This window comes from Misgurnus anguillicaudatus, chromosome 14 (genome assembly GCF_027580225.2).
Source record: "Misgurnus anguillicaudatus chromosome 14, ASM2758022v2, whole genome shotgun sequence".
NCBI classification, from domain to species: domain Eukaryota; kingdom Metazoa; phylum Chordata; class Actinopteri; order Cypriniformes; family Cobitidae; genus Misgurnus; species Misgurnus anguillicaudatus.
In genome coordinates, this window is record NC_073350.2 from 14,677,816 (window position 1) to 14,695,688 (window position 17,873).

Below are 17,873 nucleotides of genomic sequence, written 5' to 3' on the forward strand. Positions count from 1 at the left end.
ACACACATTTATTTATTTCGTTAGTACACATGTGAATTTTTTTAATTTCCCTGACTGATGTACAAAATACATTTGTTTATTTTATATTTCAGTGCATATCATTTGCCCGACAGATGCAGGCTTGCAAACTCCATTATGCACAAAGTCATCTGCACATGCACAGTCCATAAAAAGACCACTCATAAGTGACTCAGCCGGGGAGTGTTGGGTTAATCCACAAAGCGGTGAGATTCTGACAGAGAGGATTACCCTCCCATCCTCTCATCCATCAACCCATCCTCATACCCATACACTCATCATAACAATCCAACATTAACAGATGTGCCACTCTTAGCATCCACCACTGCAGGAGATTGTGAAAGCGAGAGAGAAACAGAGAGAGAGAGAGCTTTACAGGAGGACTGCGGAGTAAGTCAAAAGGTAAGCTGGCGATCAGCATCTTTAGAGAATTTTAATGTCGATTTTGGACCATATGATGGACTGAGCGCAGGACGTGTGCCTTCTTCCTTTAGCTTCAGATTTGAGAAGAACTACCGTCCGTGAGACTACGTTCGTATGCACTCATAAAGTGAGACGACAGTCGCAGTTTTCCACTGTCACCTGCTGCAGCGTATCCTGCTGCATACCTGCGATACAGAAACAGGAGAGAAGCTTCAGAACGACACAAACAGCCGAAATGACACCTTGCTCTCCAAAAGCATATTAAAAGCAGGAGACTGACCTTTATCATCTGAGAACGCACCTTGCAAGCATGGGCCACCATGGTGGAGTGCTGCTCCTACTGTTTCCACTACCCTGCTTACTTTCTGCTCAGCTCAGCACTGTGTCTGAACCCGAAAGCCCTTTCAGGCTGGATCTCACTTCAACACCTTTTCCTACCGTCCCAAATACTAGCATCACTGCAGAAATGTTGTCCACCAACATCCCGTCCTCCAGTCAGGACCTCGGCCCAACAGTAAAAGTAAACATGGAAGAAAACTTAGCAGAGAATTATCTCTACACTGGTGAGTGGTCGTACTCGGTTGGGTCTACTTGCTCCCAGTCTTACCAACTTCCCATTCAACAAGGGTCTCCTCCAAAAGACCTCCATCCTTTCTTGCACCAAGCTGTTGCATCACTCACCAACGCTGCCAATTTCCTCAACTTGATATTCCAAGCCAGCGAGCTGAGAGAAACCAGCGTACGAGAGGATATCGAGTGGTATCACGCACTTGTCCGGGCCATGCTGGAAGGAGACAGGCCGGACCTGGTCAGACGAGCTTTTTTGACGTTTGATGCCGACCCGACTATCCAGGAGCCCCAATTGGTGCTCCGTGCATCTAAGGGTCTGACACAGGACATCCTCTTGCAAGACCTCACTTCTGCCTGGAGCAGCCTCCTTCCTCCTGACCCCGAGCAAACCTGGTTTAATTCATTTAAGTACAGCTCTCCACCCCTCAATGCTTTGTCTAAACGAGTACTTCTAAATGATCTGAGCACCCTAGAGACACCCAAATGGACACGGGGTGACAGTTATGTGATTAATAGCAGTGGGGTTCAGTGGGGCGGATCTCCGTTTCTCGAGTGTGTAGATGGACGACTTTCGCCAGGATGGCTTATCAGCCTCTCAATGCCGTTTTATGGGTTGAAACCAGATCTCAGCCCAGAGTTCAGGTTAGTGAACTTGATTCTAGTTTAACATAAATAATTTACTCAAGAAAGGTACAAAAGCTGTCACTGGGGTGGTACCCTTTTAAAAAGTACACTTTTGTACCTAAAGGGTGCATATTAGTACCTCAAAGTATGGTACATATTGGGACCTTTTCCAAAGATAACTTCCCAGTGACAACTTTTGTACCTTTATTTCTGACAGTGTGCATTTGGCAGATGCTTTTATCCAAAGACAGTATGTGTCTCAGTATGTGGGTGTTCCCTGGGAATCAAACTCTTGACCTTTTCACGCTGTTAGTGCAATGCTGCTCTACCAATTGAGTTACAGGAACACTACCCGTATAGTAGGGTAGCTAATAGTGAAATTAGTATCTAGATTTTTGTACGTATAGGGACTAATCTTAGTCCCAGTCTAAAATTCATGTTTAAGCTGCCCTAATTTCAAAACATCTTGTACTGACATATCTTAAAATATATCAGTGCTATTTTTTGTCTCAAGATGCACACCAGTAATGTTTTTTGTAAAAATTGTTTGTAAAAACTACGTAAATGTCCTAATGTAACTAAGGCCTAGTCCTAGATTAATTAAAACCTATAGGGCAAAATATACTAGTCAACATTTGAAGTGGATCAAAAACGTTTATCAAAGTTGTCCTAAGACAAGAACGGGTATTGGTATTGGTTTTAAGACAACTTTTAGAAAAGGTTTTGATCCACTTTAATTGTTGACTAGTGTATATATATTTATACATTTATTTCAAAATATACAATAAGGCCAAAAAATACTTTTGCTGAAACATATTTTGGAATATGTTTACAAAAATATATTTTTCACCAGATATTTTTTGGTATATTTTGAAATATATTTTTAAAATAAATATATTTTAAAGCATTTAAAGGGGACATTTCACAAGACTTTTTTAAGATGTAAAATAAACATTTGGTGTCCCCAAAGTATGTATATAAAGTTTAAGTTCAAAATACCATTTATTACAGCATGTTAAAATTGACACTTTGTAGGTGTGAGCAAAAATTTATATTTTTTGGGTGTGTCCTTTAAAATGCAAATGAGCCGATCTCTGCACTAAATTGCTGTGCCGGTGTTTTGGATATTGCCAATTAAGGGGTGGTATTATCCCCTTCTGACATAACAAGGGGAGCCAGATTTCAATGAACTATTTTTTCACATGCTTGCAGAGAATGGTTTACCAAAACTAAGTTACTGTTTTCTTTACATTTTCTAGGTTGATAGATGCACTGAAATCCAATAATAGCATTAAACATGGAAAAAAATCAGATTCTCATGATATGTCCACTGTAAAATATATATTTATCCATCCATATATTTCTAACCAAGGAAATATATTAATTTCGCATTGAAAAAAAAAATCCGAAGCATATATCATAATTTTCACATATTTTTTTACCTTTATTTAAGTAAAAAGTACTTTCGTACTTTTACTCAAGAAAAGTATTTTTATGTAATTAGGTATTAAATCCATTTTAATATGCAATATAAAAGGAATACACGGTATGATTCTAAGCTTTAGAATGTAGTGAACATTTTTTAGTAAAGTAATTTTTTTTCAAAGACAAATGCTCTGATAAAGCACAGATGCTTGGAAAATTTACTTAAAATACTCAAGTAGTGTCTGCCACTGATGAAGGTTAAAAATAATATAATTTCAAATTCAAAAATGTATTTAATTAGGCTTCACATTATACAAAATGTAGCATACACTGTTAACCCAGATATTGTCTTTACTTAAACAATCAAGAAAACATCACTTAATATTTTCTGTTTTGAAGCCAAAGCTTAAAAAGTTAAGTTGATTTAACTTTTAAGCTTACAAAATCCATTAAACTAAAACATTCAAGTAAAATGAACTTAAAATTATTAGTTCATGTTGTGAGGAATACCCATAATCCTTCGCGCCTGAATATTTTGATTATTTTCTGCTTTTTCACCGAATAAAAACTGATCTAAAAAGAACTTTCACTATTCAAATATTTGTTGATAAAATATCATATAGGTTCAAGCTCTTATATTATTGATGCTGTTTTGTTGTAAATGATAATTTTGTGAAGTCACCGTTCAGGTGATCAGTGTTTCCATACATGAACCCTGTTCAGAACATTTTATTGTATTTCTCTCCCCAGACAATATATGTCAAAAAAACAATTTTGTGTGTGTTTCTGTGGAGAATCACGTTTATTCAATGACTGACTTAAATTCAGTCATTAATTTTGTGTTATAATACCATTTATAACATCAAAAGTAATATAAAGTGATAAACACTAAAGTTATATGCAACAGGTTTCCCCACAAATTTCTATAATGTCAACTAATCCGAGTTAAGAGTGCAGGAATATTGGAAGAAATTAAAACATTAAGTCTATTCAACTTGAAATTGTTGTAAGAACAACTTATATGTTTAAGTAAACTTCACTTAAAGTTTCTAAGTAATTATTACTTAAATTTTTAAGGCAATGAGTTACCTTAATTTTTTTAAGTAAACTCGACTTATCCTGGTTTACAGTGTATATTTAAGAGAAATTTATTTTTTGCCGTATGGGAACCTTGTCCGGGAAACTGCCCCATCCTGTCTTACACAACATTTCTGTAATAAACCATTTAGTGTCCATCCACTTAATTTCAAGTCTGTCATCATTCCTGTTTATTTTTTGTTATTGCAATGTCACCTCTCCGACCGTTCTGGTGGTAGGGGTGTGATCCGTGTCGACGTGAACATCCAGGGATTCAATGTGGATCAGTGTGCCAGTGGAGACTTCTGGTTTGCAAACACACACAAGTGTAATCGTACCAGCACAGAGGTGAGTATACACTGACCTCATTCAGATTAATAAGGAATTCTGTACTGTACATCATTTACTTGGCTAGACATATTATTCAGATATGATTTGATTTTAAGTTGAAATTGAAAGCTGGTAGTTATATGAATATTTAGAGATTTAAAGTGCACGCTTTGTGTCAATGAGGCAGCATAACCTTTCAAAACGTAGCTAAAAAGTGCATATGAAGAGTTTCGTTGCAAAACAAGATAAATCCATTTTTTAACATTTTTGTCAAAACATGTTTATTATGTTATCATGTTGTTATTTTGTTTTATGGTGCTACTTAGCTGTATTTTTTAAGTTATGAAGGTTTAAATCGAAACAAACCAACTGCAGTTGCATTGAAATTAATTGGAATGCAGAACCAAAAATCAAGATTTCTGAACAATTAAAAAAACGGTGGTTATCTCTTTTTGCAACGAAACTCTTCATATTAGTAACTGAAGGTAAATATCTGCACATAAATGACACATATTAGGACCTTTTAAAGGGTAACAGCCCAGTGACAGCATTTGTACCTTTATTTCATATTCAAGCTTTATTTTTTTTAATCAGTACGTCAGTATGAAACTGTTTTTTATTTATTTATTTTTTATTCTTTTTAGTTCTAATTTATTCTTATTTTACTCCATTGTTTATAATGCATTTTTGGAATGTGTATTATCATGCCTATTTAATGTATCTCAATTTTGCTTATATAAAGCGCTTTGAGAAATTACTTTTAAAAGCGCTATACAAAATAAAGTTATTATTAGTATATATTTTTCCTCAGAATTAAACCCATAGCCTTTTGCGCTTCTAAAGCAATGAACTAACTGAACTATAGGAATACCTTAAAATCTCAAATTTAGATATTCATTGTCACTTGTGATGTTACCACATTCGACTTGTTTAAAGACTTAATGGCTGGATTACACAATCCTTGGACAAGCAGTGCCAAAACACATTTAGGTCCACTCAAAATGCTCTGTCACTAAATGTAAAGAGGACATTTAGTGAAGTAATGGGTGGTGATTTGTTTTGTACGTGTCTCCCTTTGTGTAAAAGGTTGTTTGATTCATCACTGTGATATAACTGCTATTGAGGTCAAAAGAAAACAGATGATCCTTCCCCCAATTGTCCTGTAATGACAACACAAGTCCATTCTTTAGGTTTCGGTATTGACATTTATTACAAACTGATGCTTATCTCTACCTCTTCCCATATTGACACTTATTTATAGCATTAAACAATGTTTTGTAACCATCAGAGGCTGATGATACAATATCTCATCACACAGAAGTTTTTTATGTATGCATCATATGCTAACCAGAATGTTATTTATGACATGAATAATGTTTTATATCACATAGTTCATCTCCTCTTCCCATTGATTTTCATCATCATCCTCCCACTTTTATACAGTTTTTCTATTTAAAGATGTGAGCACAGGATGATCTGAAGGATTAGGATCATAATCCTGTGATGCTCACATACACCCACCCATTGGGCAGACCCCCACCAACATTAGCAAATCATACTGTAACTCCTGGCAGGTTGGCCCACTGAACGAATTTAATGAGAATTTAATTGATCCAACTGTAAAATGAATGGAAAAACATTTTTAGAACAGTTTTATTTCATAACCATGCACCTTCACACATTCACTTAACATGTATTATATATTAGCTGGGATGGTTTAAAGGTCATAAATGATGCTGGATGTATTGGCACAACCTGGTATATATATATATATATATATATATATAATGAATTTACTATAACTTGCCATGTAGTTTTTGTGTGTGTATGTATGTGAACAGGGCTGAATTTCCCAGAATGAAAAGATCAAGCTTTGCGAATAAAGGTATTACCCTTCCATTTAGGATTTAACTAGGATTAATTCTTAGTGAGTCTGATGTGTGGGTCAGCCGACTCACAGATAAATCACTGATGTGAGACGGCACATGAACTTAATGGAAGAAAGCAGAGAGAAAACAATCAAACACATACACACACGCACGTATGCGCACGCACACACAATCTAAAACAACCCACAGCAACAAAACATTTGTTTTGTTTTTCTCTCTCTCTCTCTCTCTCTCTCTCTCTCTCTCTCTCTCTCTCTCTCTTTCTCTCTCTCTCTCTCTCTTTCTCTCTCCAGTGTGAGCCAATCCCACAACAGGGTTTTCGTATGGGTCAGTACTGCTGCAGATGTAAAAAGGGCTACTACATACAAAACAAAGGTAAGAGGTTTCAAAACAAACATCCATTTGCTTTTGCCATGTTTAAGTGATATAATTTGGTCCCCAGTGCTTCTATCAAGAAAATGTATAAAAGAACAACCCAAAAGCATGTGAAAAAATAGGTAATTGAAATCTGGCTCCCCATGTGATGTCAGAAAGGGGATAGTACAGCCCCTTAATCTGCACTATCCAACCACGACACTGCCATGTAGTGCAGAGATCAGCTCATTTGCATTTAAAAGGACACACCCAAAAATGACACATTTTTGCTGACACCTACATAGTGTAAATTTTAACATGTTACAATGATATTTTGAGCTAAACTTCACATATGTACTCTGGGGACACCAAATATTTATTTGACATCTTAAAAAGTCTTGTGAAATGTCCCCTTAACATACAGTGAGGAAAATAAGTATTTGAACACCCTGCTATTTTGCAAGTTCTCCACTTAGAAATCATGGAGGGGTCTGAAATTGTCATCGTAGGTGCATGTCCACTGTGAGAGACATAATCTAAAAAAAAATCCAGAAATCACAATATATGATTTTTTTTAACTATTTATTTGTATGATACAGCTGCAAATAAGTATTTGAAGAAAGTCAATGTTAATATTTGGTACAGTAGCCTTTGTTTGCAATTACAGAGGTCAAATGTTTCCTGTAGTTTTTCACCAGGTTTGCACACACTGCAGGAGGGATTTTGTCCCACTCCTCCACACAGATCTTTTCTAGATCAGTCAGGTTTCGGGCCTGTCACAGAGGAACAAGGAGTTTGAGCTTCCTCCAAAGATTCTCGATTGGGTTTAGGTCTGGAAACTGGCTAGGCCATGCCAGAACCTTGATATGCTTCTTACAGAGCCACTCCTTGGTTATCCTGCCTGTGTGCTTCGGGTAATTGTCATGTTGGAAGACCCAGCCTCGACCCATCTTCAATGCTCTAACTGAGGGAAGGAGGTTCTTCCCCAAAATCTCGATATACATGGCCTCGGTTATCCTCTCCTTAATACAGTGCAGTCGCCCTGTCCCATGTGCAAAAAAACACCCCCAAAGCATGATGCTACCACCCCCATGCTTCACAGTAGGGATGGCGTTCTTGGGATGGTATTCATCATTCTTCTTCCTCTAAACACGTTTAGTGGAATTATGACCAAAAAGTTCTATTTTGGTCTCATCTGACCACATTACTTTCTCCCATGACTCCTCTGGATCATCCAAATGGTCATTGGCAAACTTAAGACGGGCCTGGACATGTGCTGGTTTAAGCAGGGGAACCTTCAGTGCCATGCATGATTTCAAACCATGATGTCTTAGTGTATTACCAACAGTAACCTTGGAAACGGTGGTCCCAGCTCTTTTCAGGTCATTGACCAGCTCCTCCCGTGTAGTTCTGGGCTGATTTCTCACCTTTTTAGGATCATTGAGACACCATGAGCTGAGATCTTGCATGGAGCCCCAGTCTAAGGAGATTGACAGTCATGTTTAGCTACTTCCATTTTCTAATAATTGCTCCAACAGTGGACCTTTTTTCACAAAGTTGCTTGGCAATTTCCCCGTAGCCCTTTCCAGACTTGTGGAGTTGTACAATTTTGTCTCTAGTGTCTTTGGACAGCTCTTTGGTCTTGACCATGTTAGTAGTTGGATTCTAACTGATTGTATGGGGTGGACATGTGTCTTTATGCAGCTAACGACCTCAAACAGGTGCATCTAATTTAGAATAATAAATGGAGTGGAGGTGGACATTTTAAAGGCAGACTAACAGGTCTTTGAGGGGCAGAATTCTAGCTGGTAGACAGGTGTTACAATGACCTCTAATGACAATTTCAGACCCCTCCTTGATTTCTAAGTGGAACAACTTGCAAAATAGCAAATTGTTATTTTCCTCACTGTATAACAAATCCATATGTTTAAAAAGACCAGATGACTGGTGAAGAGTCACAGCAGAGAGCATGTATATAATTTTTTCTATACTTTTACTGTTATAAACCACCTTACTTTATGGTTTTACAGAGGACAGCCATGTGAATGGTACCCAAGCGTGTTATCCAGAAATCCCTGTGTGCCTGCCCTGTTGGCCCGGATGTGCTCAGTGTGAGGATGGTGAGCCGTGTTGGGTACAGGAAGACTGGCTCCTGAGAGCGGTTGTCCTGGCTGTGCAGGGACTCTTCATGATCCTAGTGCTCATCATTATGCTGTTAGCATATCAATGCAGAAGAACCAAGGTAAGTTTTCAATGTGTCATTCTTCATATGCACATGCATATTTATTAGACACTCAATCCTTTTTTTGGTGGTTTGTATCATCGTAAAACAACTTAGATTTATTGGGCTATCAAATGTGAAAACCCAGCTAAATTTATTTTTTGTGATATACTGTTTCTATAACCTACATAATTTAAAGAACATTATGTGAAAATAAAACTTTGATAACTTTAAAATTGACTTGGTAAGGTCATGTCAAAGAAAGATAAGAGTAAAATCAAACTTTGATGCTCAAAATCTCATAATTTAATTTTGAGACTTTAGGCATGGTTACATTATTCTTGCTAATAATGATATGTTTTAGATTTCTGCCACTTTCACATCTCTCCTCTTTTTGTCTCCATCTGTCTCTAGCGGATCCGATCGTCCGGTCTTTTGCTGCTCGAGATGATCCTTTGTGGTTCACTGTTGCTTTACTTCCCTGTGAGTGTGTGTCTGAAATCCTTTTTTCAAAACTTAAAATAAATAATAGCATAATTAAAATGAGTCCCATGATGGTCCTTCGTCTTGTTACAGGTTTTTATTCTATACTTCAACCCCAGCACGTTTCGCTGTATACTACTCCGCTGGGTCCGTCTGCTTGGCTTTGCTATTGTTTATGGGACTGTTACTCTCAAGATGTACCGGTCTGTAATACTTCAGTTCTGTGATCTCTTGATACTCACCCCTCAATGTCTCACCTGCACACCTATTCTCAGAACAGCCTTAACCAAACAGCAGACTCTTAAATCTATTTAATGAAAAAGCACAAAAAAATCAGCTTTCTAGTCCACCTCTGTGTTGTTAAAATACGTTTTTCTATATTGAACACAAAATGGGAATTTTGAATTGGTTACGCATCTCTATTTCCTAAAAAACCATACACTCTAAAGTACAGTAACTCATTAAAGGGGATATTTCATGAAAATCTGACTTTGTCCATGTTTAAGTGCTATAATTGTGTCCTCAGTGCATTTATCAACCTAGAAAATGTGAAAAAGATCAACCCAGTAACGTAGTTTTGATAAACCATTTTCCATAAGCATGTGAAAAAATACGTCAATGAAATTTGGCTCCCTTTGTGATGTCAGAAGGGGATAATACTGCCCCTTAATTGGTACTATCCAACCACAGCACTGTCCTTTAGTGCAGAGATCAGCTCATTTGCATTTTAAAGGACTCAAAATGGCACCTTTTGCTCACACCTACAAAGTGTCAATTTTAACATGTTATAATAAATTATCTATATGGTATTTTGAGCTAAAACTTCACATACGTACTCTCGGGACAGCAAAGATTTATTTGACAAATTAAAAAAGTCCCCTTTAAACTTTGTGGATGGGGGCTTGGGTCCAAAATCATGTGTTCAAGATGTCCCTGTGGTACTCTTCCATCATATCTGGTATCAGTCTTTATTTTCTGAATGATTTTAAATGTAGACGCGCAGTAAGCGCGCTCAAATAGAAAGAATTGCTGTCATGACGTGGACACAACGCTCTCCTTTTTTAGCCACGTCGGCACCGCAGCCAGTTAAAAATACTTTTCAGATTGACGCATCGAAAAGCGCTTTGGAAACAAAGACGAAAGCACCGCGGTCGTGTTTTCCGTATGGTTTTAGACACAAAATGTGAACCGCACCTAATTCTTTTCTTTTGACGCATCTAAATGTTATTTTACATTCAGCATGTTTGATGTAAATAAGATTTTAGAGATTTGGTGAAGAAAGAGATTATCAGTAAATTGAATAATTCTCAGCCTGTTTTATGACAAAAAGCTATCAAAGACTTCATAAGACTTATGGAATATATATAAAGTTACATAACTTTATGGTTAATGAAAAGAAAATAACAGACGTCTTATTTTTGGGTGCACCGTCCCTTTAAATATACATTATATCATTTATCTACATTAACCTTGGATAAGTTGGCAAAAACGATGATTTTACGAAGCAGCAACATTTAGAAAATAAAAGATTGACACGTTCACTAAATGTGTTGATGTGTTTCCAGGGTTTTGAGAGTGTTCCTCTCACGTACAGCCCAGCGAGTGCCATACATCACGACCACAGGTATACTGAGGATGCTGGGAGTCATAGTGCTTACTGTCAGCTGGTTTCTGTGCGCATGGACAGTTGGTGTCCTTCAGAATCGAGATCGGAACGTTCCATTACTGATCATATCCACCACCTCAGAAGGACAGGGTTTCAATGTGTGTGATCTGGACCGGTGGGACTACATGATGGCTGTGGGTGAGTGATGTCCGTGGGCTTTCTTGGGTGTCTGGCAGAGAGATTATTTGAAATTGGGGCACATTAGTAGATCAGACAAATGAAAGGATGAATGGTCCTGGATAATTTAATGTTCCTTTAATCATTTAGCTGATGATTTGAACACTGAAAAACATTGCAATTGATTCAGCTTTAACAACTACCTACAATACTAATAACATGGTATAACGAATTATAATAAGTGTAGCTTGTGCGTGACAGCCCAAATTTGACCTTATTTTAGCCTAGACGTCTAGGCTGTGTTTGGAAACGTCTTTTAAACGCAAAATTGCTTGCTGGGATTCCATATGTGGTGAAATAACTTTGAACCTACACAACAACCTTTTTTTTATCAGCGGAGCTGTTGTTTCTGTGCTGGGGCAGTTTTCTGTGCAGTGCAGTAAAGACAGTGCCATCAGCATTTCATGAACCACGTTACACAAGTATCGCCATCCACAACGAGCTACTGCTCTCTTCCGTCTTTCATCTTCTCAGGTAACCGATTGGAGTTGTTGTGATTTAAAACTGGTCCATAAGGTGCTGTTCTATTAACTGTTTTTTTGTCTGCTGTTGATCTTAAGATTTGCCAGACCATCACTTCATCCTGACTGGATGCTATTGTTGTTCTTCACTCACACACATGTCACCATTACAGTAACACTCGGCCTGCTCTTCATACCCAAGGTACTGTCAATTGCATTGTTGAGGGCACCTATATTAAGATGTAATATAAGACTCAGGTGTGTTTAGCTCAAAATACCCCACAGAAGTTGCGTCCGCATCTCTTCTTTGTGAAAAGATCAGCATTGGGGTGTTTGTGTTGCAGTTTCTTCATATATCACGGTCAGGCCGGGAGGAAATAGCTGCAGAGGTTTATGAGGACGAGGTGGACCTGCGGCGCTCATCCTCTAACCTTAACAGCAGTTTCACATCCAACTGCTGTAGCGACCACAGTCTAGACCCTGATGACATTCGGGTAAACTCCCTAACCCTGCTGCAACCCTAACACCACCCACACCTTCACACCCACATGAGGAAAATCACAAACATTAGGGTCAGTGTTCACTTAGGGGTCATTTTATGGACAAATCCAACTGTTGGTTTAAATTATATATAAAAACAAAATACATATTTGACCCAACTATGGGTTGAAACAACCCGCGTAGGTTCATTTAAACCAGTGGTTCTCAACGTTATTCCTCGAGACCCACTGCTCTGCACATTTTGTATGTCTCCCTTATTTAACATACCTGATTCAAACCATCAGCTCATTAGTAGAGATCCCTATGAACTGAACTAAGTCTGTCAGATAAGAGAGCCATACAAAATGTGCAGAGCAGTGGGCCTCTAGGAACGGAGTTGAGAACCACTGATTTAAACGGTTGGGTTTGTCCATATTTTACCCATAGGCTAAAAGATCCCAAGATTTTTGAGAGTGTACAAACCATACTGTATTGCTCCCTCCAACTTTAGTCATTTGAAACACTTTTTCTTATGCACCAGGATGAGCTGAAGAAACTGTATGCTCAGCTGGAGGTCCACAAGACCAAGACGATGACAAACAACAACCCCCATCTGCCAAAAAAGCGCAGCTCTCGTATCAGTATTGGTCGCTCACTCATTAAGAGAATCACTGAGATCCCAGAAAGCTTAAGCAGACAATGCAGCCGTGAAGATAAGGATGTTAATTCTGCAATTGGACCTGCAAATCGAACAGGATCTTATTACAAAAGCCATCAATCCACAAGCATTAATAGAAATGAATCGTTTTTGCTCCCCTCGCCAAAACTGCGGAAGTCCCATAGCATATATGACTGTGCCCCAGAGAGATCTCACAACTCACATTTGAACTCCTCTATAAAAAGCACAACTAACAGAAGGGCATCGCAGCATTCTGACACGGGATCAATCAACACAACATTGCTGGTCTGCAAGTCTGCCAGTGCACACAATCTGACTGCAGACACTAACCTATTACTTCCAGAGCCCTCTAGGTTTCAAAAGTCACTCAGTGTTAAAGAACACAATGATCATCATTCTCTGACTCCATGTAGAAGCATTGAAAATGTGTCACTTTGTGCCAAACCAGCCCCAGCAGAAAAGCACCAGCAAAATGTAGACGTCAACATAAAGAAACAGACCTCCAGTGCCTTGCTTTCAGAGTCATTTGACAAAGCAGAGGTGTGCCCATGGGATGTTCCAGAGGAGGTCCCTGCCCACAAGAATCAAAAACATGTCACATATTCTCTTGCAAACCAAGAAGAACCCAAATCACCTGGTGGTGCATCGTCACCAACACTGTTATATGTCTGTCCATGGGAATTCCTGCCATCTCCTAGTTCACCTGCAACTGAAAATGGTAATGGAATACAGTTGGAAGTTGATCCAACAAAACACAAACCTCCGATTTCTTGTAGTGCTCCAGGGTCTCCAAATACAGTTTGCGGCAAGCCAAAGGATTTTCGAGTGCTTTCTTTCCGCACAGCAACCCAAAACCTCCTTGCATCAAAAGGCATAGGGGAGATTGGAAGAAGTCCGAGCAGAGAGAAATGTCTTCAAGAAAGTAATGTTAAGGAGGGAATGTTACAAAAATCCCTCTCCACATCCATGAGATTGTGCCCTGGAAGTGGAGCTTCAGACAAGCGTACCCCACAGCCGCATAGACGGGCTATGACAACCATTGGCACAAAACCTTGTCTTGTGAAACAAGCAGCAATTCGGCAGCCATCGACAGATTCCCCTGAGAGGAGCCCTAAACAAATACCACCTGTTCACATTTGTCCATGGGAGTCAGAGGAGGTGATCATGGAGGTCAGGCAGCAGAATGTTAATGAAGGTGCTTTACACAGACAATACGGTGATAAGCAAGTGTTATCTCCAACACTAAGCAATGATAACTACAAACCTTCTGGGTTCCAACTTCAATCTCTTTTGGTTGTACCAAACACAGAGGTGTGCCCATGGGATGTTCCAAAACCTTTTCATCAAACCAGCATTTCTGAAGTCTGTCCTTGGGAAGTTGTAGAAGCAGAAGAATTGCAAATCAAGAACATACGTGCTGATGTTTGTCCTTGGGAAGCAGATTTGAACCCATCAAGGGACACTAAGGACAATACACTTGATTCCGCTGTTCAGAAGCAGGCAAGCATTAAGTCTGAAGTATGCCGTTCCTATGTACTCAACACAAATGACCCGGAAGTCAGACAGGAATACATGAAAACCTTTAGTGATTCAATAAAACCTGGTGAAAGGGTCATTAATGTTCCTGCAGAAGAAAGTCCAGCACTTCAAGAAACAGTTCAAAGTAATGCATGTTCCTTGAAAACACTTGAAACACAAAAGCAAGAATGTAACTTTCCTGAACCACCTCCACCCATAACTGAAACAAGTCTTTTGGATTCAGAAGAAAATACCAACATTAAAGGAACCTCTTCACAAGAGACTGAGACAACAAAATCAACTGTATTTCAATTGGAAGTGGAAAATTTTGACAAGTCAGAAAAGATGTCAAGTAGCAAGAACAAGGGGGAAGTCCAATTTAAAAAAGAAAGTGTACATGCAGATGTTTGTCTTTGGGAAACTGGTGACACAGTGAAAACACTGCGGAAGCAGGAAAGTGTTTGTGTAGATGCTTGTCCAGTGGAAGCAGGAAAGACAGCAAAGACCTTTCAAACACAAGACAGTGTTCATGCAGATGTCTGTCCATGGGAAACTGAAGTGCCAGTAAAATTACAGCAGAAACAAGAACCTGGTCGTATTGATGTCTGTCCATGGGAAACAGGGGAGTCAAGCAAGACCTTGCAGAACCAAGAAATTGTCCGAGCAGATGTTTGTCCATGGGAAACAGGGGAGCCAAGCAAGATCTTGCAGAAGCAAGAAAGTCTCAGAGCAGATGTTTGTCTGTGGGAAACAGAGGAGGCAAGCAAGATCTTGCAGAAGCAAGAAAGTCTCCGAGCAGATGTTTGTCCTTGGGAAACAGAGGAGCCAAGCAAGATCTTGCAGAAGCAAGAAAGTCTCAGAGCAGATGTTTGTCCTTGGGAAACAGAGGAGGCAAGCAAGACCTTGCAGAAGCAAGAAAGTCTCCGAGCAGATGTTTGTCCTTGGGAAACAGAAGAGACAAGCAAGACCTTGCAGAAGCAAGAAAGTGTTCATGAAGACGTTTGTCCTTGGGAAAGTGAAGTGGTACTGAAATCACAGCAAAAAACAAAAAGTGTCCAGAGAGATGTTTGCCCTTGGGAAACAGGGGATCCAGTGAAGATTTTGCAGAAGCCAGAAAGTGCGCATTCAGATGTCTGTTCATGGGAGGCAAAACAATCACCCAAACAAGCTGTGACACAAGCCAACACCCATGTTGTTACATCAAAAAGGCAAGACAGTGTTCCAGAAACACCAGCAGAAACAGAAGGCAGCACGTTTCAAACTCCCACAGAGAAAAGAGACATAACCATCACACAGCCTGCAGATAAAGGCACAGAAACCACAGAAGAGGTCAGGGTTACCACTCCTCTAGCTCGCCGTGATGCATTATGCCCTTGGGAAATGGAAAGGGGCAGACAAGAATCAATAACAGTGAATGATCATTTAGACGTCTTTACTTGGGAGGAGACAATACCAGAGGAAGATGATGGTGATGCAGAAACTGCTGCGGAGGCCTTCATCTTCCCTCCAGACTTGTGAGGGCAGCATCATTCTGCTTTATTTACATTGAATGGACCAATGTCACACAATTCACATAATGATGAACGTCCCTCCACAGAGATTAGCACAATTTGACGTTTTAATTTAAAAAGGGCACGTATGGCAACTTTCAAACTTAGTAGGACATATATAAAGATACCAATGCAGTCTGCCCCACTACACATTCCCTTTGGCCTTTCATTAACACAAAACCCTCGTTTAATATGGTATTGTTTTGTGTCTTCGTGTTTATAAGGCAGTCTTAATTATTTATGCATAGGAAAAACCACCATGTATGTGTAACCTGCAAAACCAAATGCTGACATGCCTGGGGTGGTGGAACATTGGTGGAAAGCTGCATACACTGTCAAAAAAAAAGGTCAAAATATGTACCCTAGCTGTCACTGGGCTGGTACCCTCTTATAAAGTACACCTTTGTACCTAAAGAGTCACATTATATTGGTACCAATTAAAGCTTATTAGTTACCCTGGAATATTACAGGCTAAATACAATTAAGTAACTTTTACCTCACTGTAAAAAAGATTGGTTGGTTCAACTTAAAAAAATAAGTTACCTTGTTGTCTTAAAGAGCACCTATTTCATAAAAAACTTTATTTTCCACATACCGTACATTTTTGTAGTTTCAGATTCCACTCTCTTCCTGAAACACGCAGATTTGAAAAGCTCTGTGTCCCTGATTGGCCAGCTAATCTGTACGTTGTGATTGGCCTGAATACCTCTAACATCAGCCGGAAATGTGATGCTCCTTACCATGTTTGAAAGATTTGGTTGCCAACAGGAGTGGTTGCTAACTTACAGGCTGTGAGTCCGAAGCGGGAGGAATTATGATAATGTCGGTCTTGTCTACATCACCAATCCCAGGAAGTAAACTGTTGCCTACAATCTGTGTGTTTGTTGTAGTCCAAGAAGAGTGATTTACGTTGGAGATCTTAACTCGCGTCATTGTTTACTTTAAGGTTTGTACTTTTTGCATATTATTAACTTGAACCACACACTTACACACCAAAGGAAATGTAAAATTGTGAATCGGACAATAGTTGTTCTTTAAAAGTTGGAGTTCATTCAACGTAAAAATATTAGTACACTCAAAAATGTTGTGTAAAAATTGTGTCAACTAATATTTTTAAGTTAAATTAAAGGAATACTCCACTTTCATAAAAGATAATTGCACTAGCTGTGTGACCTTATGTACTAAGTAATGCAATTTAAACTGAATTAAAACTGCAAACTGTTGAGGTCTAATAAAGTCCACTATATGAAGAAAAATCCTGGAATGTTTTCCTCAAAAAACGTAATTTCTTTTCAAATTTTTTAATCGAGATTAATCTTATACAAAATAAAAGTTTGTGTTTGCATAATATATTTGTGTGTACTGTGTGTAATTATTATTATTAAAAAACATGTTATTTATGTATATTTTAAAATGTATATATATGATATATATAACTGTAACTGTTTTTAAATACATACATGCATATGTGTGTATTTATATATACAACGTAATTACACACAGTGCACACACATATATTATGCAAAAACAAACTTTTATTTTGTATGCAATTAATCTTTTGACAGCCCTACTTTAAAATGACATTTTACATTGCGTTTCTATTGTCTCAAAGTACACTTGATCTCGAAATACAGTGGAAGTGTAACAAAATCCAAGGACATTTCTGAACTAGTTTGTTTTGAAGAATACAGTTTTAACTCCCTATTTTAACTATATTAAGGATATTGAGCGTTTACAGATTTAATCTATTTTGTTAACATGGTTATTTACATGTAGCTATCTCTTAAAAATTGCATAGGTAATAAAAATGACAAAATGCACAGATCAGTGGTTGATACATGCTTGTCAGTTTGCAACTTCTCAAACCAGGAACATAAAAACTGTGCTTTTGTATTGAGTTAGACTTTTGTAAAAACTACCAGTCAATT

General features: G+C 38.4%; 1 protein-coding gene across 2 annotated transcripts; it reads left to right on the plus strand.

Moving 5' to 3' along the window:
• Positions 1–16: 16 nt before the first annotated feature.
• Positions 17–17,235, plus strand: gpr179 (G protein-coupled receptor 179). Of its 2 annotated transcripts, XM_055184577.2 has the most exons (12): positions 17–420; positions 513–1,653; positions 4,377–4,485; positions 6,650–6,731; positions 8,741–8,952; positions 9,346–9,414; positions 9,508–9,617; positions 10,980–11,218; positions 11,593–11,731; positions 11,818–11,920; positions 12,063–12,212; positions 12,740–17,235. In XM_055184577.2, the coding sequence occupies exons 2-12, from the start codon at positions 752–754 to the stop codon at positions 15,911–15,913; spliced, it is 5,289 nt and encodes a 1,762-aa protein (XP_055040552.2). In that variant the 5' UTR covers positions 17–420; positions 513–751; the 3' UTR covers positions 15,914–17,235. The 2 variants fall into 2 exon arrangements, with proteins under 2 accessions (XP_055040552.2, XP_073732040.1); XM_073875939.1 differs by having other exon boundaries at positions 17–1,653.
• The last annotated feature ends 638 nt before the right edge of the window (positions 17,236–17,873 follow it).